The 27,983-nt window shown below is 46.8% G+C and overlaps 1 protein-coding gene across 1 annotated transcript; it reads right to left on the reverse strand.

Moving 5' to 3' along the window:
* On the reverse strand, positions 1-27,092 carry RHBG (Rh family B glycoprotein). Its single transcript, XM_033925506.1, has 11 exons — positions 26,843-27,092; positions 16,738-16,924; positions 15,843-15,993; positions 13,647-13,794; positions 13,019-13,185; positions 12,444-12,581; positions 10,782-10,915; positions 9,907-10,028; positions 8,683-8,756; positions 6,256-6,354; positions 1-5,109 (listed from the first exon to the last, which is right to left on the reverse strand). The coding sequence occupies exons 1-10, from the start codon at positions 27,030-27,032 to the stop codon at positions 6,277-6,279; spliced, it is 1,389 nt and encodes a 462-aa protein (XP_033781397.1). The 5' UTR covers positions 27,033-27,092; the 3' UTR covers positions 1-5,109; positions 6,256-6,276.
* Positions 27,093-27,983: the final 891 nt, after the last annotated feature.

Consider the following 27,983-nt stretch of genomic DNA (forward strand, 5'->3'; position numbering starts at 1 on the left):
TACTTTAAAGAACCGAGGAGGCATTCGTGCTTTTTATTTTTTTTTTTTTTATATAAAGAGATTGCATACAGTTGAAAATACGGGTATAGAAATAGGATAAACATATACAGACAGCTAATATTCAGGATGGGGAATGACTGTGTTCAGAACAGATTAGTTTATTTAAAATTTGATAAAAACGCTTATGAAAACCTTCTAAGCGCTGTACAAACTAATAAAGGGTGTAGGACATTCACAAAACATGTACGTTAATACAAATATAATATACAATAGGTACCGAAATACTTACATAACATTCAATGGATAGTGTCTAACAGGAACATGAGAGAAAAAAAGGAAAAATTACAATGCTGTAAAGAACGTTTACATTGAAGGGAAGGACGAGCCTGGATAAGAAAAATGTTTTCGAGAATGGCAGAAAATATGATGAAATAAACACTGAGGAAAGTAGATTTAGATTTCAAATGCGTCCTTAAAGAGGAAAGTTTTAAGAGACGACTTAAATTTATCTCGTATGGGTTCCTCTCTAAGCGAATTCCAAAGCTGGGGCGCGGTGACTGGAAAAAAAAAAAATCTCGTTACGCCTTGTATCAATGATTTTTTAAAGAAGGAACTGCAAGGAGATCATGAGCATTTGAACGCAGCACTCTAGTGGTGGAGTAAGGAATTACAGCAGAACCTTGATATTCGCGGGGGTTAGGGGCAGAGCCGGCCCGCGAATATTGAAAAAATCACAGATCATGTTTAGGGCTGGCTCTGACCTACCTCCCGCCTCCCTTCTGCGTCCCGGACCTTCCCCAGACCTTACTGGCGACGCAGGGCAGGATCGACTGTCCTACGCTCGTGCCCCGTGCAGAGCCGTCATCAAAATGGCTGCCGGGAGTTCCAGATTGATCCTGCCCTGCCTCGCCGCTAGACCACCAGGGAAGGTCTGGTGCAGAGTTTTGTTAAAAAAAATCATGACTAACCGAATTCGCGGGTACTGAAACCGCAGATTCGGAGGGGGAACTGTAACATTCTATCAAGGAAGACAGGGGAGTGATTAAGACGGATCTTAAATGGTAGAAGCGCAATTTTGTATGAAATTCGATGAGGAATTGGCAACCAGTTGTCACAGCCAGACCCAACGCTGGCATCTGGTGCCGTGAGCTTTCATTCGGAACTGCCTGGGGCTCCCCCTTGGTGTCGGGGGCCATTCACCGGTGCTCTTTTTTGAACCCTCCAATCTTGGTCTCTGAATCAGGCCACAAGATGTCGCCCTTCAGCAAGGAGCTCCTCTCTCACTTATTAGCTGATTTAAAATCCCCTCCCCCGTGTATTTACCTTATATGCTTCTTTCCTTTCTTATAATGTAGTTCTTCCCTTTGCCTATGGTATCTGTATGTTTGTCTGACTAAGCTTAGGTGAATCACGAGCACATTGGTTTTCTGTAAAGGCCCATTTTAATTGTACCTTGCCTTGAAACTTTGTATAGGCGGTCGAAGAGATTTTAAATAAACTTGATAAACGTGGTTGTGAGCTGTGAGCGCTGCCTTATGGTGCCCCCAGGTGACCAAGGGAATGAAAGAACTGGCCCCAGGCTGCATGGCAGTACGCAGAAATCGCAATGGAGTTACCAGACTGGTATGACTTAACCAATGAGTTGATTTTTTAAAAAAAGCTGTAGAAATATGACCGGGCCTCTACTTGCTACACCCTGGTTCGGTCCTGGCCTGTCTCTGAGTTCTCCGAAGGGATGTGGCTAAGGGACCGACTCCAAGGGAATCAGATCCAACCTGGCAACGGAGTGGTTCACTGTTCTAGAGCTCTAATGCTATGCTCAGGTTGTGGACGGAAACGATACTACAGGCTCAATCCTAGGAAAATGGTGATGGAATTCAAAAAATAGTGAAGGATGAGCACAGAGGATTTGTAACTATAAAACAAAGGTTGTAAATTGAAGCCCTAAAGCTGGGGAGACTTATACAGTCTGTGTCTATATGGCAATTTGGTTTAAGAAGGACTGGGGATGGCTTTGATTGGAACCGAGCGATTTAGGACACGAGGAAGGTGCAGGGTGGACTTTTACGGTCTGCATCCTGCAAATGACGTGATGGTTTGGATAGGCTGGAGTGAGCTTTGATGGCAGCTCCAGTCGTTGGAACTAGAGAATGGCACGGGAATAAATTTTTCCCCCGTCCCCGCGGGAACTCATTTTCCCATCCCAGTGAGTTCTTTTCCCGTCCCTGCCCCATTCCTGCAAGCTCCGTCCTCATCTGCCCGCGGCTCAAACACTTTAAAATCATAAGTGTTCGAGGCTTGTGTGGTTAAGGCAGAGTTTACAGGAAAGAGGCAGGGAGAGTGACAAAACTGATGGGGACGGGACTGGGAAATTGAGTTCCTGTGGGGACGGGGACAAATTTGTCCCCGTGTCATTCTCTAGTTGGAACCTAGGGTCAAGAGTAACTCCAGTAGTTCTAGGCAGACATCCGGTAAAATTAAAGAAAAAAGACAATTCAGTTTAAGCTATTGATAATGAGTTGTTCAGAGTGACTGGATGGACCATTCAGGTCTTTATTGATTGTTTTTGTATTTTCCTGTAGATTTTATGGCCTCTTTGAATGTAAATCACCTTGAACCTTTTTGGTATAGTGCGATTAATAAATTGTGGACTAGATTAAATTAGATTTATCTGCCGTCATTTACAACGTAACTGGGAAAATTATTTCACCGAACAAGCAGAGGGAAAGAGTTGGTGTATGTTGTTGGATGGGCTGTTGAGGTGTGGATGTGTCACGGATCAGGAGGGGGTGTCAAGGTACATGTGGATGGCTGGGGTGGGAACAGGTGTGGTTGAAGGGCTGCAAAGTACGTGCGTGTGCTTTGGGGGTGGGATGATGGGACTTGTTTTCCAGGGGTGGGAAGGAACGTGACAGGTTGTGGACGCTCGGGAGAGCAAGGGTGTCAAGTTTGTGGCAGGTGTCTCTGTGTTTTGGGTGGAGTTGGAGAAGAGAGGGTGGGGGCTGTGAGTTTTGTGTGCCAGTCACAGTTGCTGTATGGGGGCCTGTGGCATCTCACAGCTCTTCACGCACCAGAGGAGGAAATAAAACTTAATCGTTCTTAAAATGTGCTTTCTTTCCTTTTTAAATGGCACAGCCAAAGTAAATTTGAATTTAAATGTTTGAAAATGAACATCCCGGCTGCCCAGCCACGGTTAACAGTCAGGTAAATCCTTTGCTAATCGCCCTTAGCCTATACTGACCCCTAGTGGTAGTAAGAATTTCAACAAAATCAATAGGGTAACCTCCCCCCCCCCAAAAAAAAAAAAAACACCCTACTGATTCGATTTATAGCTCACATGTATCTTTTATGAAATTACAGAGCAATAAAGAAATAGCAAACGATCAATGTATAGACAGCAATAACCTCAGATATACAGATGCCACTGAATTCAGAATGGTCCAATATGTTGATGATATGTGAAAAATTAAAACCCCTCCATACTCAAAAATTAAGAGCTCCTTTTACTAAATGGTGCAAGAGGTTTCTAGCGTGGGCCAGTGAGGTAAATGCTGCCACGCTAAAAACCTCTAGCGTTAAAAACTCGCAATCTAAATCTTCACAAATCACAAAAATGAAGCAAAACCAGAGAGGCCTAGTTATCAACGTGAGCTACCATTACGAGACATTATTTCCCATTAACTAGTGCTGCGTTTGCACAGGTCCCATTCCATGTCATTAGAACTACTGTAGTTACTAGTAACTGGGATTAGCAGTACCATAACTTGTTTTAACAGTAGCCCATACTCACAACATCCCCATGAATGGAAACCAAAAAAAAAATAAAAAGAGGCGGGGCTGAAGGGTGAAATGGGCGGGGCTGGGGGGCCGGAAGCGGGCGGAGCTGGAGGCAGAACGGGACAGAGTCAGGTGCCCGCGGTTTCCTGGAGAAAAATATGGTAACCCTAAGCGTGTGCCATGTATATCTGTGGCCTCCCTCCCCGCAGGCAAAGGGTGCTCTGTTGGCTCTTGGAGCCCGGCCACTCTTTGCCACCCCTCCGAAACGTCTGCCCCGGGTGACCTCTTAGTCTCGCGTAATTGGCTGAGCCAGCCCGTGGTGCCTCCTATCAGACGAAATGTTCCCAAGTTTCAGCTGCCTTAAGTGAGAGCCCCCTGTTGAGAGAGTTTGGGGGTCACGGTGCGTTTCCAGCACAGGCTTTGCACGCTAGGCACGGCGCAGAGAAAGATGCAAACGAGAAGCCTCTTGTCACAACGAATGCAGAAGCCAAACGCAGCACAAGTGCTTGCCGTCTGGTCACAGTAACGCTGTTTGTTCAATAGTGGGGGTGTTCATGGTGGCAGGCCATTGAACTTAGGCTGCCGTGCTGGTTTGGACAGAAGCATCATGCACTATAATCCTAGAGCAATCGTAACAGTAATACCTTGTGTCCGGCTGAGACCTTTGTCTACGGGTCTATTGGAAGTGCTGGCTATAACCATGTTCTGTAATGTCTTTAACACACTGAATACGGAGGGCTGGGAAGCGTCCTTGAAAAGAATACCTCATGTTCTCCACCATGCCAGCCGTAACACTATATGGCGAGGACAGGACTGTGGAAAGATGTCCTCAATAAAGAGGTGAGAATCTGAAGCTAATGATTCTGCTATATACAAAGAGGAAGAGTCTGTTGCTCCCTGCCGTCCCGCGAAAGGCAGATCTGAAAACACATGAAAAAGAAGTTGGCGTGGATTACCAGGAACAAAAAAAAATCAAGGCCTAAATAACAGGATGTCCTTATTACACAGGTCAGGCTTTTTAGGCTGCCTTTGCGAGCAGGACCTGCTTTTTGCACTAAGATTGTTAAAAGTCACTGTTAATATACATATATATATATATTTTTTCGTCTTGTATAGTTATTGCAGGGAAGAGAGACGGTGTCTTCAGTAATCAGCGAAATCCTGCGAGGCTTCCATTTTCAGCCCTCTGGCAAGGACGAAAAAAAGCGACTCGGGAGCCAACGTGGTCGAATCATCGTGGTCCCTCTTCGAATCGCAAAACTGCCAGGGGGGGGGGGGGCGACCCATTTCAATGTGGAAGAACTGCGAACAGCCCGTGGTCGTAAGGCGTTCCTAAAGGAAAGAGGCAAAAATGAGGTGCAGATGTTATTGGGATGGGCGAAGAGTATCCCACTATATTGTACCCATGATGGAAACGCACATGATACAGCATTACCACTTCTTGCCCCAGGTAAATGTCTCTTCAGAGATTATAGTGAGTTGAAATGGCCAACCTCCTTAGCAGGTGTGTAATTATAGTGTATAGAGCAGGGGTGTCAAAGTCCCTCCTCGAGGGCCGCAATCCAGTCGGGTTTTCAGGATTTCCCCAGTGAATATGCATGAGATCTATTTGCATACAATGAAAGCAGCGCATGCAAATAGATCTCGTGCATATTCATTGGGGAAATCCTGAAAACCCGACTGGATTGCGGCCCTCGAGGAGGGACTTTGACTCTAAGGCAGGAGTAGGGAACTCCGGTCCTTGAGAGCCGTATTCCAGTCGGGTTTTCAGGATTTCCCCAGTGAATATGCATGAGATCTATTTGCATACAATGAAAGCAGCGCATGCAAATAGATCTCATGCATATTCATTGGGGAAATCCTGAAAACCCATCTGGATTGCGGCCCTCGAGGAGGGACTTTGACACCCCTGAACTAGAGAGAAGGGGGGTGCGCTTGTGGCAAGGGGGAGGAATGGCAAGAGAGAGGAGGAGGGATTCATAGACAGCGGAATTCTGCCGCACAGCCCGTCACCAGCTCCCGCCTCCACCTCCTCCCTCCTCCCGGCATTGTACTTTACATCTTCGGGGCAGCCGCCGCGTCAACGAGCAGGCCTTCCCCCGGAAGTAGAATGAAGGGTTCCGGGGCAGGCCTGCTCGTTGACGCTACACGGCGGCTGCCCTGAAGATATAAAGTACATCGAGAAATGGGCGGGAGGGACGGCAGGTCTATGTTCCATCAAATTAATTTTAATTTAAGTCAATTATGAGCTTCTAATTGCTCATTAACGGCGCCAATTAATCTTTTTAAATAATTAAATTAGGTGCCTAGACCAGATAGGCATGCCGATCTAACTTTAAGCATCTTTTATAGAATCCGGACCGTCTCTGCTTCTACCCGTTTCTCTCAAGTGCTGCCATTTTTGCTGGTTTTCAAATAACAATAGAGGAAAAGCAATTTCCCTACAGGCGCCGAAAGCCGCCTTGGTCCGATACGTACAGTGTGTGTAGCTTGACTGCGTTATGCTTGCGCATGCTTCCCGTTGTCCTCGGTGCTCACAGCTAACATCTGGCCATGTCCCGCATCCTCTTCTGGAACCTGCGCATGGACACAGAAAACATGAGCGCCCGCTCCACTTCCTGCGTGGATTGCCGAGATAGTCCTGGTTTTATTCCCAGACCCGGAGTCCTAACTTCTCTTTAAAAAGCAAGATAAAACCAGAACTGGATCCGGCTGTGTTGCGTTAACGAGACCCTCGTTATCCTTTACTCAAAAGCATAGGAACAAGCTGACTTCAGTGTTCAAAGCACATTAACTGGCCAGAAATGGCTCCTGGCTAGTTAAGCTGTTTCCAGGACTTTCTGGTGATGGTTATTGCTAGGGAATGACACGGGGACAATATTTTTCCCCCCGTCCCCGCAGGAAATCAATTTCCCCGTGAGTTTTGTCGCTGTCCCTGTCTCTGCCCCCATTCCCGTAAGCTCTGCCTTAACGGCACAAGCCTCGAACACTTGTGCTATTAAAGCGTTTGAGGCTTGTACAGATGAGGACGGAGCTTGCAGGAATGGGGCAGGCGCAGGAAAACAACTTGCGGGGACGGGACGGGAAAATGAGCTCCCGTGGGGACGGGCGAAAATCTGTCCCTGTGTCATTCTCTAGTTACTGCCGCTGAATCGCTAGGGGAAAGCCAGCATTTTTATGGCTGGGTCAAGGTAGAGTGAGCGCAAATGTGGTTAAGTACCGGTACAGTGGTGTAGCGAGGAAGGTTGGTGCACCCCCACACACACACTGTTCCCCCCTCCCCCAACTTCAGCACCCCTCTGTCCCCCACATACCTCTTTAAATGTTCACTGATGCATGCAGCATCTTCCATCCGAGTCTCCCTTCTGACATCACATCCTGGTCCCATGACCAGGAAGTGATGTCAGAAGGGAGCCAAGTGGAAAATGCAGCTCGCATCAGCGAACATTTAAAGAGGTATACGGTAGGGGGGTGTGGCAGAACGGAGGAGAGGTACCGATGCCAGCTCAGCGCCCCCTGGATGGTCCACCCTCCCCCTCACTATGCCACTGTATCGATCGTCAGCACTTAACCGCCTAAGTTAAGCAGCCATATTGGATCACATAAAACTCAGTCCTGTCTCTATGTGGTGTTGCTTCGTCAGTTCAGTCCTGAATATCGCACATAACTATGGTTACCAGATTTTCCAAACGGAAAATCCACCCCATTCCGACTGGCCACACCCCATTCCGCACCCCCTCCCCCTTGACCTGCACGACCAACGAGCGACGTCGGACAGCATTCGCACATGCACACATGCCGTTCCGATGTCGCTTGTGGCCAGAAGCTTTTCAAAACCCAGACAAAGTCCCAGGTTTTGAAAAGCCGTCCGGGGAAATCCGGACGTCTTGGTAATCCTATAGTTTATAGTTTATAGTTTATTCAATTTTTGATTAAACGCCTTTTCGTTACTACAAAGCGTTGTACAGAATAAAAAATATTTACATTTAACAATAATGACGAAGAGTATTTACATTTATCTAAAATGACAATTAAACATACTTTCTTATAGTAAAAATACAAGACAACAGACCGTACAAACTGGGTAAATGGTGACCCTTAGGCCATTAAACATAAGGAAAAGGGGGAAGAAATACACTTGAAATAGAAAAGTGAGAAACATATAAGGGAAGAACACTTAGGAACTGGGGAGCAGTAAAATTAATAGTTAAAAAAAAGAAGTTCAATTAAAAGCATCATTAAAAAGAAAGCACTTTAAGTTGCTTTTAAAATTTTTTAAGTTTTTTTCCATTTTTATATACAAAGGGAGAGCGTTCCAAATTGTAGGGGCTGTAACAGAAAACGTAGAGGTGCGACGCGTGCCAATGATTTTTAAAGAGGGAACGTTAAGGTTGTATTGAGAGATGGATCTTAAGGCGTAAGAGATAGCCAGCTGCATAAAAGCGCATATTCAATGCCAATGCCTGAACATGACCCGGCCCTGAATATTCAGGATGAACGCTGGTGGTGGCTAAAAAAATGCTTCATATGGACCCCACAGGGTTGCTAAGTGGCTCTGGATATGCGTACGTACACCCGTGAGGGAATGCAATATAGAAGTCAGAGCAAATTCCTGTATGCAATGGGATAGAATCGAGGCTGGATGGGCTAATCTGGAACCAGCTGGCAATCCTAAATGTACCATGAAGCTAAGCAGCCCACGATGGGTGGCATCTGCTTGCTTTTCTCTGCGGGGGAGCCCCTTTGCCAACCATCTGAATCTGTTGTGAAAGCGTGGAAAAAAATAAAATAAAATACAGTTTCAAACTCTTGCTAGAAAATAAGGTGAATTTATTCTGAAATTGCACTTTATTTAGCAAAACAAAAAATAAATAAAATTCTGTTTTGAATTCCACCAGCTCTTACCTCCCAGAAAATGTTATCTTCAAAGCATTGTGTATCCGGAGGGGAACCCAGAGCAGGTATCTTTAGGATAAACCCTGGGGACAAAAGGAAAGAAGGGGGAAATGGCCATATTTCATAGATCACTTTGAACAGGCTGTGATTAAATCAATCATATAAGAATGTGCTATTTGAGGTCGCCTGAGCAGCAAAAAGCTTGATGGTGGTCTATCTTAGCTTACACTGACCTCTGGTGGACAAAGGGAAGTTTGCAACTCTGCATCTGCCAGTTCCCTGAGCAGGGCATTTTCTAAAGTAATTCACATTAGCTCCACAGAAAAGTAGAACTTGTTTATAGGATTCCTCTAATTATTACTGCACAGAATTTAATGGCAATTATAGTAGAAGCCCTTCTGTGAATGTTTATTCTCCCTTGCTTTGGTTGAAGCAGTGTTATGCATATGAACTTGTATTACAGGATTGTCTTTAATAAAAATGATCTAACCATAAAAAGAGTTAAAAACACAGCCCAGTTTGTCTTTGCACTAACTAGTTTGTATTTTTCAGGAGCCACTAGAAGCTTCGCTATCCATAACTGGTTGTGCCCTGAAGCAGGGTGAATGTGAAGCTCTGGTGGCTATCCAAATCACTCTTCACCCCTCTGCCATAAAAATGCATTTTTTTTAGGCATCCCTGGCAAAATTATGAGCAACATACCACTACTGCACTGATACTATGCCAAACGTAGCTGAATCCCTGTCAACATACTGGGTTTGGATTGCCTGCATTACAAAGTAGGAGAAGGTGGGGGTTTCATAGAAACATGATGGCAGATAAAGGCTGAATGGCCCATCCAGTCTGTCCATCCACAGCATCCACTATCTCCTCCTCTCCCTATTGGCTGAGGCTCTTAACATTTGCATCTTCTCTTCCTATAGGCTAAGGCTCTTTACACCTGCCTTGTGAGGTCATAGAGCTTTATGGTTATAGAAACATAGAAACATGTTGGCAGATAAAGGCCAAATGGCCCATCCAGTATGCCCATCTGTAGCATTCACTATCTCCTCCTCTCCTTAAGAGATCCCATGTGAATTCAGACACAGTCTTTGTCTCTACCACCTCTTCCAGGAGACTATTCTATGCATCTACCACCCAGTAAGGCTACTCTTATGTTCTTAACATAGAATATGGATATCCATGGGGCCCAAGCATGGCATAGCTTGGGCACGATCAGCAGTGGACACTCACCAACCACAGCTCCTCCGATGAGGGCAAATCCCAGTGCCACAAACAAGGCAACAAACTGGTACACCCCTTGGGACTGAGCAGTCCGGGAGCCGTCAGCGATCAGTGGGAAAACATCTTCCATCCTGCAGGAGGGCAAGGAGGCAAAATGAAAGATCAGCACATCCTAATATGGCGAATTCCCAGGTCGAGAACCTGCCCTGTATGATTTGGAACCCACCAGGGGAAAGTTACAGCATTCTAGTTTTCGAAAAATTAAATATATTTCCACCACTGCTACCTCCACTGGATGCCTACTCCCTCCAGATGGCAGGCTCGTCTCTTCACAGTAGTGAGTCTTCCCGATACACCGGGGAGGGGCCTAAGGCCCTGATTAGCCCAGGCGCCTAAGGCCAACCGAAGTCTTAGGCCTCCTTCCCAGTGCATTCTGGGATTGGCCCATGGGAGTGGCCTTTGGTATCTGGCCAGAGTCTTAGGCCACTCCCAGTGCATCCCAGAATGTACTGAGAAGGAGGCCTAAGACTGGTTGGCCCAGGCACCTAAGGCCCTCCTAAGGGTGGGGGCCTTAGGCACCTGGACCAATGAGGGCCTTAAGCCCTTCTCTAGTGCTCCCAGGATGCACCGGGAAGGTGAAGGCCTACCATTGTGAAGAGGTGGGCCTGCGGGCTGGAGTAAGCATCCCTCCGGCTGGCCGAATTACAGAAGGTATTGGGGTGGGGGGTTCGAGTCTGGGGGGATGCTGGGGTGGGGGATTTGGGTCTGGGGATATGATATCATGGCTTCAGAAACCGATGTCCTATACAGAATTTCCCCCCAAATGTATCCAGTGGTGCGAGGTCTTTGTCCCAGTGAATGCCAGATACCAGTTCAATTCTTACCCTTCACCATAGATGTCTGCTGTAGCCAAAGCTGCCACGATGGCACCAATAATGGCCCCCAATACACCAGGCATCCCATGGAGATTGTGAACCCCACATGTGTCCTGTATTTTCAGCTTTGAGTCTAGCCTGGGCTGTAGGTGAGAAAGTTGTACAAGGCTGTCACAAAAGAGTCTTCGATGGCAACAAGTTCCAGAAGATGATCTAAGAGCACAACGAAGAAAGCTCCGACACCACGGTAGAAAATACCATGCAAATGATATGAATGATATTCGTCTATTACCACGTTTTCTTGATATACCGTCCTTCAAGATATATCTAGACGGTTTACAGTCAATGAAATAAATTTAAAAGCTCTGGTAAAAGTGGGGAAGGGGCAGTGCCTGGTGTTTGCTCAGATGAGCAATCGCTAGGCACAACTCCTCCCCCCATCTCTCCTGTCAATATTTTTTTCTTCTGCCTCTGCTGCCTCTGCTGCCTCCCTGCTGGCTGAGCTGATCATGGCAGGGGAATTCCCCATCAGCTGAGCCGGCAGAACTTCCCCCAGCTCATAAGCCCTCTCCCCCACCTGGCCATTTGGGCCACAACCCTCTGACCCCCCCCCCCCCCCCGTACCTTTTTCTTGAAAGATCGGCGGGAGGGATGCCCGCTCCCTCCTGCCTCAAGGACTACCTCTTCAAAATGGCAGCCCTGCCCCTACCTGGTGCATTTTGGGATGCACTGAGAGGGGCCTAAATGCCATATGGCTCAGCTGTAAAGGACTTTTTTGGTTTTTATTTTAATGGGCACAGCTAGCGGCAGCTCCAGAGCTGCTGGAAAATTTCGGCACCGGTTATTCGGTGCTAGTGGGGGGGAGGATGAGGGGCGCATTCCTGTTTGTGCATCACAAGGGAGTTCTTGGTTCTCGGTAGCCGCTACGATGATCAGTAGCAGCCACAGAGAACCCTTTTGAGTCTTACTGCCATGGAAAGCTTTTGAGCACTGGGGGCCTGAGAGACTAAGACAAGGACACAGAGCTACTGAACCTGTCACCTCTGGATGCAAATGGCTTAGAGGACAGGCACAGGCAGACAGAGTCTGCCTTCTCTGGAGGACACAGGCTACAGAACCAGTCACTTCTAGAACTGGAGGGCTTCCTGGACAGGGAGACAATAGCTGCGTCCTCTAAATATTTATTTTACGTATTTATATACCACTTAAGTGGTTTATATTCGGGTTCTCAAGCATTTTCCCCTATCTGTCCTGGTGGGCTCACACTCTAGCTAATGCACCTGGAGCAATGGGGGGATTAAGTGCCTTGCCCAAGGTCACAAGGAGCAGCGTGGGTGCTGAGGCTGTAGCTTTAACCACTGCACCACTCTAGAAATCAAAATGTAGGAAAAGTGAGCCACGTATAGGACAATCAAACCATTGTGACATCACTGATGAGGTTGGCTCCTATTGGTGGAATGAGGCATTATGATGTCACAATATCAGCTCTGGTTATCAGAGGCTGAAACTTTTCACAACCTATCCAATGTACCTGGGCCATTGGGGGATTAAGTGACTACCCAGGGTCACAAGGAGCAGAATGGGATTTGAACTCACAACCTCAGGGTGCTGAGACTATAGCTCCATAGTCTTACTTCACTGAGTTCTTCTGCATGCAAAAGACTCACTTACAGTAAGGAACTTGAATCCAAGAGTGGAGATAACGCCAGCCAGAAACCCAGCGATCATGGCCCCGAAAGGTGTCAGCATCATCTCTGCTGACGTGCCGACGATGACACCCCCTGCTAATGCTGCGTTCTGAATGTGAACCTGGGCGGAGGGAACAATTTAAAGACCCGAGATTAGAAATAAATAAACGTCACTGTTTTTGATGGTGGCACAATTTTCTGGCAGGTCTGAGCCTTACTTTCCTGTCAGTGCCTGAGCCAATCAGGGCATTGATCAGAAAAATAAGGGAATGACAGCTCAGACCTGTCGGCAAATGAGGTTAGAGAATCGCTCAGTGATTATAGAGTGCTCATTTTAATATTAATGACCTCATTGTACTATGGCAAAAACCACGGTAAGCCGTTTTAATAATCCGATGCTAAAATACATGCACGCTAAGCCAGCTGGATCCGCTTTAGCGAGCCCATGAAAGGCAGATTTTGGTTTTGAGAATCTGCCCCATAATAGAAACATGACGTCAGATAAAGGTCGCCTGTGCCCCTTAAGAGGAGGGTGGGAATGCAAGTCAGTCTGCTCACCATATCCAGCTTGCCTTCGCTGCTCACCAGGGCGGACATGGCAAAGGTCGCCAGGGTGCAGGCCGCCAGCGAGTAGTAGGTGTTCATTGCGGTCCGGTGCTGGTCATCGCCGTGAGCGGTGACGGCAGAGTTGAAACTTGGCCAGAACATCCACAGATAAATCGTCCCTAGGTTGACATAACGGCAGTGGTCAATGGCTGGGCCCTGCAGTCTTTCCCGTTCTTAGGCCTCCTTCCCAGTGCATTCTGGGATTGGCCCATGGGCGTGGCCTTTGGTATCTGGGCAATTGGAGTTTTAGGCCACTCCCAGTGCATCCCAGAATGTACTGGGAAGGAGGCCTAAGACTGGTCGGCCCAGACACCTAAAGCCCTCCAAATGGAAAATCCGTACCCCCCTAGACTCGCCCTCCAGGCCCGCCCAGTTCCACCTATCCCCGCCCCATTATGCCCCAGTCTCACCCCCAATCCCACCCTACCCCTGCCTCAACTCCGTCCCCCACTTCCTGCTCTCGTCGGGCAGGAGGGTGATTTGTTGGAAGCTTTTCAAAACCCGGGCAAAGTGCTCAGCCTTTTGGAGCTTGTTCTAGACCAGGTGCCATTCTAGCTTTAGATCAAATTTAACTTCTTACCAATCATGGCAAAGAGATCCGAGTGGTACACTGATCGCTCTTTGTGACGGCTTTTGTCAAGCTGTGGCCGGTAAAGGACCCAGGCAACCACCAGTCCATAATAGGCCCCAAAGGTGTGGATAGTCATGGACCCTCCAGCATCCTTAGCCTGAACAGAAAAGCAGAAGAGACCCAACCTCTTAGACTGATACCAAGATGGTGTGTATAGCCTTGAGATGCGTAATGTCAGCCTGGCCTCCTGATGAGATAGAAAACGCTTAAAGCAGTGCTTCTCAATCTTTTGGTGGCCATAACCCCATGATTGCAACCAAATAAAACTGCATGACCCCCCCCCTAGAGGTGAAGAATAACGGTGCGTCTCTGGAGAGCTCACCCAGGTGGTGACCCAAACAGGGGTTTTGTGAACCCATTCGGGGGTCCCGACCCACAGTTTGGGAAGTGCTGCCTTAAAGTAACTCATGAGGGGAGGCGTAAGAGGCCTGGATTCCATTTCTGATCTGGGGGTCATTCCTCGTGCGTCAGCAGGAGCTGAAAATACCCCACAGGAACAGGAGGAAGGGCATTCTGGCCACCACTTAATGGTGATACCTAGTGGATGATTCAAAGGGCCCTGTGGTCTGTGATGGGATGACTGGGGTAAGATGCAGGTAAAAGAAAGTAGAAATGGAGAGGCAATCCCAGGTAGTTGAAGGTAGGCCCAAATAAAGATAAAACTTAAGAGTGATTAATTGGGGGGCAATGTTGGATGAAGTGTTCCCCAGACTTCTCCTACTAAGCTTACTCAGTAACCCTGATCATACAGTAGTTGAATAAAATGTATCATTCTCCAATGTCATATCATCGTTGAATGTCATTCTACGCCTTACTCATAAACTGGTGTTTTGCTGTCTACCTCGCTCGTTACTTTAGCGGGATCTGGCTAAATATTCTACATGATGACCCTGGGGCGAGTCCTCTCTAGGCCATTGGGTCAGGATGCCTTCAGTTAATGTCAGCAATTTACAGGCTCGGTGGAAATCACTGAAGCGAGACCTTGAGAAAACATGAGTGATCCCCCCCGACGGTGCCTTTGACATGGAAATTCAAGAAAACAGACTGTGTTTATAGCAGGGCTATGATGCGGTTGGCTAAGCACAGTCTTTGCAAACCCATGCATGCCAAGTGTTATATGTAAAAGAGCAGTCAAAACCCTCCAAATATGAGAAGCAACCTACGTGATGGCTAGAGCCTTTGCTTGCCCTGGATCGATGGCATGGAATGTTGCTACTCTTTGGGGATTCTCGAATCTTGTTACTCTCTGGGATTCCGGAATCTTGATACTCTTTGGGGTTCTAGAATCTTTTGTTACTCTTTGGGGTTCTGGAATCTTGCTATTCTTTGAGATTCCGCATGGAATCTTGCAACTCTTTGGGGTTCTAGAATCTTTTGTTACTTTTTGGGGTTCTGGAATCTTGCTATTCTTTGAGATTCCGCATGGAATCTTGCAACTCTTTGGGGTTCTAGAATCTTTTGTTACTTTTTGGGGTTCTGGAATCTTGCTATTCTTTGAGATTCTGTCTGGAATCTTGATACTCTTTGGGGTTCTGGAATGTTGCTACTCTTTGGGGTTCTGGAATCTTGCTATTCTTTGAGATTCTGTCTGGAATCTTGATACTCTTTGGGGTTCTAGAATCTTTTGTTACTCTTTGGGGTTCTGGAATCTTGCTATTCTTTGAGATTCTGTCTGGAATCTTGATACTCTTTGGGGTTCTAGAATCTTTTATTACTCTTTGGGGTTCTGGAATGTTGCTACTCTTTGGGTTTTGGCCAGATACTAGGGACCTGGATTGGCCACCGTGAGAACGGGCTACTGGGCTTGATGGACCATTGCTTTGACCCAGTAAGGCTGTTCTTAGGTTCTTATAAGCTTCACCATATTGAAGGTCCATCAAGCTCATATCCTAATTCCTACAGGGGCCAATCCAGATCACAAGTACCCGGAGAGATCCCAAAAGAATACAATAGATCCCATGCTGCTTATCACCCAGCATCATGGAATCCTGGCGAGTCCTGCATGTGAGGGCTGAAAAAATTGGCTCCATCTCTGCTCTTCAGCCCTGCATGAAGGACTGTGCCTTGGTCAATTACCACAGTTCCCTGCGGAGGAGAGAGGTTGGGGGTGGGGAGCTTGGGGAGCTTCTCTGTAAAGCAACTCACCGCAACGATGTTGAGTATAACGTATTCGTTAATCCCAAAGAGCGTCACCTCAAACAAGGTCATGATCAGCAACTGAACAGGGCTGGCCTTCCCCAGAACCGCTCCGAAGGAAATCAGTACAGCCCCGGTGCAGAAATCAGCATTGATCATACTGTAATGAAGAAGAGAGACAAAACACGGGCCCAGAGGTCCATATTCAAAGCCATTTACATGGGTGGAGCTTGCTGCTCATTTAAAACCCTTGCGCCTACCTAGTCACTGATATTCATTACACAAGGGAACTCACCGGTCTTACCGGGGCATGTCAGCTGCAGAGTGGGGGGGGGGGGGGGGGGAGGAGCCGGGAGCTAAGGGGGTGCCGGCAGGATTCGGTGCTGGCGCCTGCCTAGCTAACCGGGCGTGTAGGGTCACATAAAAAGCAACCCTAACTTGCCACCAGAAAATGGCCCCATCACAATGCGCAGGACACAAGTTGCGGATGTGCTTATTCAGGTCCATCACAGAGGGCACCATTTGGGAAGGTTTAACAAAACCTCAGGGAAAGAGACACCCGAAATATGAAAAGAGCTTGAATAGCGGAAGAGACTCCTCAGACAAGGAGATGACAGCAGCCCAATTAAGACTTTCAACACAAACCGCTGAAGACACATCTCAAACTGCAATAGGGCACTGACCCTTGCTATTTGCAGCGTTATCTAGGTCACCCCATGTTACATAGTAATGAAATACAAAAACATGCAAGAATATGTAAAGCGGCTCATTTACCGCCCCCTCGACGTCCTCTCTAAGATGCCTAAAGACAGGACAGATGAAGACAGGTGGTCTGGAGAAGAGGCAGCGACATTTTGAAATACCCAAGAAGGGGGTGAAGGAAGCAGCACCCTGAGACACAAACCTCTCAATGCCGACGTGAATTTTGCCATCGTGGAAGCCATGAAAGAACCCCTGGATCAAGGTCGACCACTGGAGGCCAAAGGCCGCAATCAGGAAGTTGAAAGCGACGCTGCTGAAGCCATAACATTGCAGGAAGGTCATTAGGAATCCAAAGCCGATGAAGATCATGGTGTGGACATCTTGGAAACCTAGAAAAAGGAGAGGCGAGACTTGGGATCAGCCTTAGAGAGGAGTTGGGTTCATGGATCCAGAGAAGAGAATATTGAGGGGTGGGTTGACCGTGGGATTGGCTCTCCTCCATGGATGGAAAGCACGGCCATATTGTATTTTTCTACCATCCCACCTTGCCTCTGGTTAGAGCAGGGGTAGGGAACTCCGGTCCTCGAGAGCCGTATTCCAGTCGGGTTTTCAGGAGTTCCCCCAATGAATATGCATTGAAAGCAGTGCATGCAAATAGATCTCATGCATATTCATTGAGGAAATCCTGAAAACCCAAATGGAATACGGCTCTCGAGGACCGGAGTGCCCTACCCCTGGGTTAGAGCAACAGGCTGAGAAAGAGGGAAGTTCCTTGCGACCTGGGGCCAGTCACTTCTCCCTCCTTTAACTCAGATGCAAACTTAGGTCCCAGGTGACGAGTTTCAGTGGCGGTTTCGGTTATGGCTGAAAGTTTTCAGCCGGGTTCAAATTCAGCCGAAACTGAAAGAAGCAGTTTCCTTTGCCCTCTATTCTGAGTATCTGATAAAGATGCGATTGGATCCTTAGTGGTGAGGGGGGCGAGGGGTAAGAGGTAATACCGGGACTAAGCCATCTTGGGCAGAAGAAATGGAGCCAGTGAGCAACTCCCACCCTACAGGGTAAAGCTTCATGTTCTTCAACCCTCAGCGCACAAGAGCGGTCACCTGGATTCTCATTTCCACCTTCCTGCCTTCAATCTGTGTGGCACCATGTGTCAAAGAGGCTGAAAGAGAGCATCTGGAGAAGGCTGGTTCTGCAAAGGGGATCATGTGGGATCAGACCAGGAGAGTCCTGCTCTGGGTGGAGGAAGCACAGAACAGCGGGCATACGGATCTGAAATGCAGTGGCTCCTTCCAAACAGATCAACCGTGAATAAACAAAATGCGATGGGCTGTACAAAGGCATTGGAGAATGACACGAGGACAAATTTTTACCCACCCCCCACGAGTTCTTTTCCTGTCCCTGCCCCATCCCTGCAAGCTCCGTCCTCATCTGCACAAGCCTAAAACACTTTAAAGTCATAAGTGTTCGAGGTTTGTGCGGTTAAAGCTGAGCTTACAGGAATGGGGCAGGGACAGGAAAAGAACTCGTGGGGACAGGGACAAATTCTCTACTCTGCATCCAGAAGTGCCCCACTCCTCTTATTGACTTGAGACGCAGGAGAGAGACAGTGAAGGTTTACAGCTAGTTCACTAGAAATCTTTAGAGGGAGCGGGGAAAGATGAATCAAGTCAAATGTTTTATCACTGGACACCAGAGGCAAAACAGTGTAAACTAATTTGCCAAAGGTCCACAGAGAGGGTCAGGGTCCGGAGCAAAGCTGTCCTTATAACTGAGGCGCAGGGAGATTATGGACTAGTTGTAGGATGACAGCAGAGAGAAGCATCACATTTATAAGTTAGAAGGATCTCTGATCGGTACACCACCACCACCACCACCACCTTCACGAGATAGGTCTAAATGCACGGCAGGGGATGGAGGGAGAAGGTCACCTTCAAATGAAGACAGTTTGCATCCAGAACAAATGATGGTAAGCAAATGGAACGGCCTCCCGGGAGAGGCAAAAAATGGCCAACTGGTGACAAAATTCAAGAAAGCCTGGGATAAGCTGTGGGGAAAAGGGAAAAAGGATTGGGACTTGTATACTATACAACCACAGGTACTTCAAAAAGCAATTCCCCTAAATGTCCCAGTGGGCTCACAGTCTATCTTTTGTACCTGGGGTAGTGTAGGATTAAGTGACTTGCCCAAGGTCACAGCATGGGGTTTGAACCCACAACCTCAGAATGACAAGGCAGTGGCTCTAACCACTGCACCACCCTCTCCGCCAACGCAATAGCAGAAGTGAGCCAAGTATAGAACAATGACATCACTGATGAGGTTGGCTCTTATTGGTGGAATGAGGCATTATGACATCAGAGGAAGGGAAAGGGACTTTTTTTGCAGTTGCACTTGGTTGTAAGTTGTCACCGTCCGTCTAGGCGAGGGGTTCTCGGGACACACCCAGCAGGTCGGGTTTTCAGGATCCCCCACAATGAATACGCACGAGACAGATTTGCGTACAACGGAGGCCGTGGGCGGGGCAAATTTATTGCGGCTATTTTGAAAACCAGACGGCTCGGTATGTGTCCGAGGACTGGGTTGACGCCAACAGTATGAAAGTGTTGTTCCCATTTGACGCTCCACCTTCTGACATCTCTTCGCTGCACTCTGTCTGGTCTGCTGATTCCTGGCAAAAGGTTCACATTCTCTTTCTTAATGTCTTGAAATGTGAAGCAATTTGCTCCGGTGACCCTCGTCTTTCAACCCCTCCGACTCCTCCTATTTCCTGAATTCTGCTGAAATTATCCCTCTCAATTTGTGCATTAAAAGTGCTCCTAGTTTCCTCTCTGTCCTGCCGTCACGAAGTTCTCTTCTTGTTCATTCTTTGAAGGATTCATTCTATTAAACACGGTTTCTTGTTTTATCAGCGCTGAATGTTCATTTCCTTACCCCTCCCCCCCCCTTTTTATTAAACCGCGATAGCGTTTTTTAGCGCAGGGAGCCGCGCTGAATGCTGCACGCTGCTGCCGACGCTCATAGGAACTCTATGAGCGTCGGCAGCGGCGCGGAGCATTCAGCGCGGCTCCCTGCGCTAAAAAAAAAAACCGCTACCGCGGTTTAGTAAAAAGGGGATTTACCCCCTCTTTTACGAACGCAAAGCGCGGGTTTCAGGGCCAGCGGCGGTGGGAACTGCTCCGACGCTCACAGAATTCCTCACAGCGCCACCGCCGGCGCTAAAACCCGCGCTATGGGTTCGTGAACGAGGGGGACAGTTTTTTAAACTGGAAAGATTTTTCCAAAAACTGGATTATAATAATCCGTGGAATATGCCGTGTCTATATGCTAAGTACGAGACGATGTTTGCTTTTAAAGAACGGTAACTTAGGGCTCCTTTTACTAAGGTGTGTTAGCGTTTTTAGCACACGCGGGATTTTAGCACGCGCTAAACCCACGCTACGCTTCTAGAACTTACGCCAGCGCGCAGGGCTATTCCGCGTGTTAAAGCCCTAACACACTTTTGTATAAGGAACCCTTAGTCAGATTTAAGAAAATATAATAATAACTTTATTTTTCTATACCGCCATAATCTTGCGACTTCTAGGCGGTTCACAATGAAGACAAGCTGTACAATCAGCGAATTACAGAGTATAGATAGAAATGAGAACCTTCAGCGGTCAGTGAGCAGGTGCCAAATGGTTAGGAGAATGATGTACATAGGATTGTTGAAAAGTATTAACTTAATTTTCATAGTGCATTGAAAAACATTGGGTACGATTGTGAGGAAGACATACAGTGGTGCCTCACACAACGAACTTAATTGGTTCCAGGAGCAAGTTTGTGATGCGAAAAGTTCGTTATGTGAAACGCGTTTTCCCATAACAATACATGTTAAAAAAAATAATTCGTTCTGCAGCATAAAATATGCTAAGATGACATAAAAAAAGATAAATTTTTTGTTATTATTTTTATTTAGATACATCTAAAAACATAATTGTTTTTTAAAACAACACACATTTTTTAAATTTAAAAGACAGACTAAGTAGAGTCTAATTTTACAGTGAGAGAGGGCAAAAACTGGGACTTAACTGTTCATTTTTTTTTTTCTTGGCTTATTTTTGGTGGTTTTCATGTTCTGTGGTGTTAGTTTTTTCTCTTTTTCGGTGCAGTAACATGGCAGCAGAGGTGGTTAAAAGTTGTTTCCGGTGTGGGAAGCGGCAAACACCGTCGGGGTTATGCGCTGCAGGGTATGTGGACGCTTCGGGGGAAGATGTAGTCATGGCGCCGGTTGAGTTGGCATTTTCCCGCCCGAATGATGCGCATTCAGTTCCGCTGGCTCTCTCAGCGGATGCAGCCGCATCGGCGGTGCAGGACCCACAGCTGCTTGATACCGTGCTTCTTTCCCTGCCGACATCACCTTCTCTTCTCGGCGGGGTGTCGGCTGTAGCGCCAGTGCTTGTTTCACAGGGAGCCAGGCAGAGAGAGGGCAGTTAAGCGCGGTGCCTGCGCGGAAGGATGCAGCTCGGGCGACTTCGTTGTGTGAAACGAAGTTCGTTGTGGGAAGCAAGACATGAAGTTCGTTGTGCGCAGCGTTCGCTGTGCGAGGCGTTCGTTATGCGAGGCACCACTGTAGTAGTATACAGAGAAAATGGGGTTCCTAATGGAGAGGAATCAGTGAGTACGGGTGAGGTGAGGTAGCTTTGATCGTGTAGCATTTAGATATGATGATTAACCTTTTCCTATCGTAATAAATTTTACGTTACGCTGGTTCCAGTCGTAATTATCGCTGCTGCCCGCAACATTTTCTGCATCAAAGTCCGAATCATTATCCAACTCAGACTCCGAACTACTTGGGAATAAATAGATAGGACAAACGATAGGTAGAAGGTGTACTGTATGTCCCATGCCGTGGGACATACGACGGCGACGACATTTTTGGAATGTCCTGTCATCCGGGACACACGATAAGAAAAGGTTAATGTGATACAAGATTGTTGCAACAATCCAGGACTAATTGTTAAAAATTTTAAATATATTTTTTGAAATAAAAAAGTGTTTCCTGGAAGCCAGAGTGTGCACTCTTGTTGTTATTGGTATGGGTACAAATAGGGAACGATCTTAAAAAGCGTGCCATGTGTGAGAAGAGTTTGCATTCGTTCTTGATAATGCACGCGTGCACGAAGCGTCATGCGTACGCAAACCAGCTTGCGCAGGCTGTTGGACAAAAGTGTGTCCTCTTTGCACACGCTGTAGTGTACGTTTTTTAAGAAGAGCGCTCCCTTGTCGCACATCAAGATATCGGTTGGACAGAAGGGGTGCTGCTGGACAGTGGGGGAGGTAAAAGAAAGGGAGAAGGCCTATTGCTGGACAGGGGGAGCAGTGAAAGGGTGCTGCTAGACAGTGGGGAAGGTAAAAGAAAGGGAGAAGGCCTATTGCTGGACAGGGGGAGCAGTGAAAGGGTGCTGCTAGACAGTGGGGGAGGTAAAAGAAAGGGAGAAGGGCTACTCTGGACAGGGGGAGCAGGCAAGGGGTGGCGGTGGACATCCGAGGAACGAGAGAGAAAGAAAGAAAGACAACAGACAGAAAGCGGCCAAGGAGAGAGAGAGAAAGAAAGACAGACACACACATCTATTCTAGCACCCGTTATTGTAACCGGCTTAAAGACTAGTTGTTTAATAATTTTTTTTAAATAAAATCAGTCCTGGAACTTTTTGAACAGACCTTTTCGCATATACTAGGACTATGAATGTTCAGATGTCGTATCTAATGATGGATTTATGCTTGTAGGTGGACGCTTGGACTCAGTATTTGTTCATTCTTTGGGTTTCTTTACTGATTTGATTGGAGCTTGGTTTTCTCTGTAATTATAACCTATAAATCTAGTAAGTTTAATAATCTGTATAAAAGCAGACTTTGAATGTAGGAAAATCATTATAAAATTGTCCTGTTGAGGGCAATTCTTAGTCACAGAACTGGGTAAAACGGGTTATTTTCACATCGGTCACCTCCCCGTTTGTGTAGACGACTAGATCTGCCGCTCTGCATTGACTGCAGCTGCTCTTTGCTGACCTCCAGCAGCTGCCTCCCTAGGCGACCGCCTAGCCTGCTCTGTCCTGCAGCCCCTCACCCCTGCAGCAATCGACAAACTTTTTGGTTTCTGAACAGCATCTGTCCCCCCCCCCCTCCCTGCCCTGCAGCACTCTGACTCCAGTGGGAAAATGAAAAAGAGGCAGGCGTAATTCATCCACGAACCCCTCCCCTATTCCCAAGCACGCAACCTTCCTCTTTTCTTGGCACGAGTTAATACAGTTTACCATTGAAGGCTTCCAAGCAGTTGCCTTGATGCAATTTTTCATTAATGAAGGGTCTGTTGCGTGCAGATGATTTTTCCTAAATGGTGACTAGTGGCAGAGATTTATGATGGGAGGTAGAAAATAAACTGCAGGCATACACCCTCCCCAAATCTCCTTGGATAGCAGGTTTGTCTTCCTTCTATGAAAAAGTTTCACTTGCAGGCCTCTCCAGAGGTTGCCAAGTTTTATTTAAAATTTGATAAGGACGCTGATAAAAATTTCTGATTTCAAATATTTTTATTGAGTTTTCAATAACAGAACAATAAGGAAAAAAAGGGGAAACAAATGAGAAAAAAAAGCAGCAAATAACAAATGAACTACAAAGTTCAACTGAACCAATCAGAATTCCAAGAGGATTACGTACAATCATCTCATTGAGAAACATATTGAAAGACCAAAGAGTCCAGAAGGACCATCATAAAACCTGAGGAGGAGGCAGAGAAGAAAGGAAGAGGAAAGAGAAAAGGAGGAAAAAGAGACAAGAAGAAGACTGAAAGAATGAAGAATGTGGTACGGACATCCCAAACCCCAAGCGGGGAAGAAAAGAGGGAAGCTGATAAAAATTTCTAAGCGATTTACATTAAAAGTTAAGGCAAAAACGCATAACCTGGCTGACACATAATAATCACCTACTGGAGAGTTAAGGAAGGAGAGTAGAATTGTGATAGGAAAGTAACATGCAATGGGTATAAACATTAGGCAAGGGTGGTCAGTAGCTGCCTAGGCATCCCTTACAAGACAACTGATTGACGCAGAAGATGCCACGATCGGCTGTGTAGTCTCCCTCCCCCCAACCCAGAAAGCTGAGACTTTGGAGAAGACATTTTACTCTTGTACTGGGACAAAGGAAGCTGCTCACTACTCTGTCAATAGGTTCCCCCTCAGGAGAAAACCCTATGTTCTAGAGTAGACATTCACAAGCTTCAACTGGCCGTCATTTTTACCTTCAAGCTCATCCAATGGGGTTCACACTGAGGACGATGCAAATCAGCTTTCATGTAGCCGCAGGTCTATATATGGACTTGGAAACCCATGCTCAACATTGTCTTTCTTATGGCAATCTAATTAAACCTATCTTCAGAGCCTACAGTAGAGCCCAAGGAGTAACACTCTCAGCCAGTTTCTTGAGAGCAATTTATAGGCCACACTTGGATTTTGGACCTCTATCCAGGTGCATTCTGGTCTTTATAGCCCCTGTTGAATTTCTTTGTGGCATCTTGTTGAGGGTAGGTTCACTTGTAGGGGATTGGGCTTCCCCTTGCAAAGTTGGGGGAACTGAATCTCCTCCATAAAGACCCTATATAACATCCATTCAAATTGGTTACCGATTGTAATAATAATAATAATTTTATTCTTATATACCGCCAAAGCCATAGTAGTTCGAGGCGGTTTACAACAAGAGGAGCTGGACAATCAGCGAAAATAATTACAATGAAGTCGTCGGATACATGTAGAGAGGGAGGAAGTCAGAGTAATAGACACAGTGTAGAGACATCGAGTACATGTAGGTAGAGTACAGTTCGAAACTAATGTTAAAATTTTGAAAAGAGGTTGAATGGGTTTGGTACAGAAGTGTACGTTCCAGCCAATCCTAGAGAAGGAGGGAGCCCACTTTCAGTTGCTCCTCGATCTTCTGAGGTGCAGCTTCTGCTCTGGGGGCCCCTCCTGACAGTTTGCCTTTTCCAATAGTTTGCTTGGGAGCTATACATTTCAATTTCTTCTTCCAAGCAGGCCCCACCCAAGCCTCCTTCCAGCAAGTGAAGCCTTTGAGCTAACTCCTCTTGGTGTTCTTCGAGACCCACCCAATCTTGAGAAAGAGCACTTTCCTTGCTTTGGCCTCATTTGTCGGAATTGTTCCCTATGGAAACGTGCCTCATTGAAAAACCTGCTGATTTTTGGAAAAAGCTTTGAAAGCCGGGGCTCCTTGAACAGATTTTTTTGCACCTTGATTCTCTCTCTGAGTTAGTCTCATTACATGGTCATTTTTGGTTCATTGTTTTTTTTATATCCACTAAGGAAGCACCTGGTGCCCACTCCTTCTCTTCCTCCTAATACTGACTTTTCCCAACCTCTCTCTTCACCACAAACCACTTACCCCCATCACCACATCACTCACTTTTGGAATTCACCACCTCACCCTCCCTTCTGTCCTTCACCCTCTTCTCAGTCCTAAAGCGTCAACACTGTCTCCCTCTCATTCAGCCATCCCCATAATTCCTGTATGCATCTCAATCGTCTCCTCCCCTACACCCACTCCCCTTCCATCTGTCCTTTCTGCCAACCACCACCCCCCCCCCCCAACCCCTGCCACCTTTTCCTCCTTTTCTGAAATCACTGAAGAGGAAAATACACATCTTCTGTCCTCCTCCGAACTCAACACTGTCAACCCTACTATCTGTCATATCCCCAGCCTATCACTCTCCACTGTAACTGTTCCTGATGTCTTCAAACATGCCAAGTAACACCTCTCCTCATGAAGCCCTCACTGGATCCCACATGCCCCTCCAACGATCACCCCATCTCACCCCTTCCCTTCTTATCCAAGCTACTTGAACAGGCTGTTCACCCCATTCCATTTCTTTTTCATCCGTCGGGCAAATTTCTCTCCTCTCAAGGAATGCTAGGAAGGTTGCGTGCTCACAGAGCAGAAGACTGAAAGCCCAGACTTACGCTGGGTCTGCCGTCTGTGACATCTCCCAACATCTCATCACACCTTGGATGTAAACTGCTTCTGGATAGTCAAATCTCTCTGATTCAGACAAGTCGTTCCTCACAGTGAAACCTCCCAATAGCATGTTCTGGTTTTTAAAGTTGACGTGAAGGCGGCCAGCCTGTTCCTATACCCCTATTAAGCCCCTTTTATGCAGTCTCTAACTCTCTTCCTCCCCTCAGTGAGATAAACTCAGCTTTTCCTAGGGCCTAGCTCAGGTATGGATGCCAGTAATGAAGTATGCAAAATAGGGTGACTACAAAGATCCTTGTCAAAGAGTTGGGGAGGAGGCAGCTGATCCAGTCCAGGTTTTTTCCCCTAGTGCATACAGGGAAATGTAGTTCTCATTTGCTAATTTTTTTAATAACTTACCGCCTGCTTAAAACCTAAGCAGGTACCATAGCAAACATACCTAATAAAAACCAACATAAAACATTAACCATGCTTCACATTAAAACAAATCAATGAATCATTCTTTAATCACCGAAACATCAATATTCTTCATCCATTTTTTTAAAAAAGCTTCTACATACAAGGAAGGATCCTGTTCCTTAACTGCTCTACGTTTGAACTCCGGCCACTGAAATAGCCTTAGCTCCAGTATCAGCATACTTAATCTTGTGAAATCTATCAATCGATAAACACTTCGTGATCTCAGATCTCAATGAGCGTCCTGGATGACACCGTATCGCTGCCTGAGATAGACACTACGGTAGTAAGAATATAAGAATTGCCAGACCGAAGATGCATCAGGCCCAGTAGCCAACCCAGGTCCCAAGTACCTAGCTAGATCCCAAGTAGTAAAACTGATTTTATGCTGCTTATCCTAGGAATAAACAGTGGATTTCCTATAGATTTCTCTTTTAGAAAATTATCCAAGCCTTTTTTAAACTCCGCTAAGCTAACTGATTTCACCATATTCTCTGGCAACAAACTCCAGAGTTTAATTACACGTTGTGTGAGGGAATATTTTCTCCAGTGCTTCATCACATGCCCCATAGTCCAAAATGAATTGCCAGAAAAGTCATGAGTTTCTGTTAAGAGAAAAACTATTAAATCTCTTCGCATGCACCAGGGCAGGAAGGCATTTGAAAAAAAAAGAGCAGGATTGTATCAAAGCCTCTGGAGCCTGCTGGTCCTCTCTATATATCCCCCAAACAGTAGCTTATATCATTAAAGTTTTATTGCAATGGCTGTGATGCTATTTTTTTTCGGGTAAGGCAGGATATCAAGTTTTTAGAAATCAATAAAGCAATGGTACTCACTCGGGTATCTGAAATAGAAGTCGTTGTCTATATTGGATTTATTGTGGTCTCGTAATTCTTGGTGCCACTCCCGGGCGTCCGTTTCGGTGTCATAGCGTACAAAAAGGGCGAAAAGGATGATGGTGATGGCTTCCAGGATGAAGCAGAGCAGGGGCAGCTTCACCCGCATGTTGGTGGAGTAGCCCGCCATTGTGCACAAGGGACGCAGAGACCAGGGAGGAAAGAGAGCAAAGAGAAGGCAGACAGCTGAACTGGCTGCTCCAGCAAACTGAAAGTTCCTGTTCGGGCAGCTGCTCTAGTCACCTGGCTGATCCCACCCACCAGCTGCCACTGAGCTCCCTCCCTCTTCCATTCCAAAGGTCTCCAGGAGAGATGAGGAAATTATTGGAAGAAACAGGGACCTTTAATTCCCCAGGACAGGGGTAGGCCATTCCGGTCCGCGAGAGCCACAGGCGGGTCAGGTTTTCAGGGATGTCCACAATGAATATGCATGAGATAGATTTGCATCTCAAGGAGGCAGTGCATGCAAATCCATCTCATACATATTCATGGTGGACATCCTGAAAACCTGACCTGCCTGTGGCTCTCGGGGACCGGAATGGCCTACCCCTGCCCCAGGACAAACAGCTTAATCCTCTGTGATCATCGCGGTTAATTGCACTTGTCATAGGAATATAGTAAATGACGGCAGATAAAGCCCTGAACGGTCCATCCACTCTGCCCATTAGTTATAACCATTAGAAATGCATGATTAAATTAACCAGTCTCTTCTTTGATATTTCTGGGTCATAGACTGTAAAGTTAGGGCTACCAGATTTTCCCGCCCAGTTCCGCCTGCATCCCACCCACAGCCCCACCCCCCCCTTAACCTGTTCGTGCATCAGGACGGCACCTGCAAATGCGCGGATGCCGTGCGATGATGTCGCCTGCGGTTTGCAGATGCCGTCCTGACGCTGGAAGCTTTTCCAAAACCTTTGACAACGTGCCGGGTTTTGGAAAAAGCCATCCAGACCCCCCCTGGACATGCCCGGGTAAATCCGGACATCCGCTAACCCTGGGTTCCAAATGCTGAAGTTGCCGTCCAAGATCACTCCGGCCTATCCAACCATCCTGTGTGCAAGAGATCTACCCTAAAGTCTGG

This window comes from Geotrypetes seraphini, chromosome 16, assembly GCF_902459505.1.
Source record: "Geotrypetes seraphini chromosome 16, aGeoSer1.1, whole genome shotgun sequence".
NCBI classification, from domain to species: domain Eukaryota; kingdom Metazoa; phylum Chordata; class Amphibia; order Gymnophiona; family Dermophiidae; genus Geotrypetes; species Geotrypetes seraphini.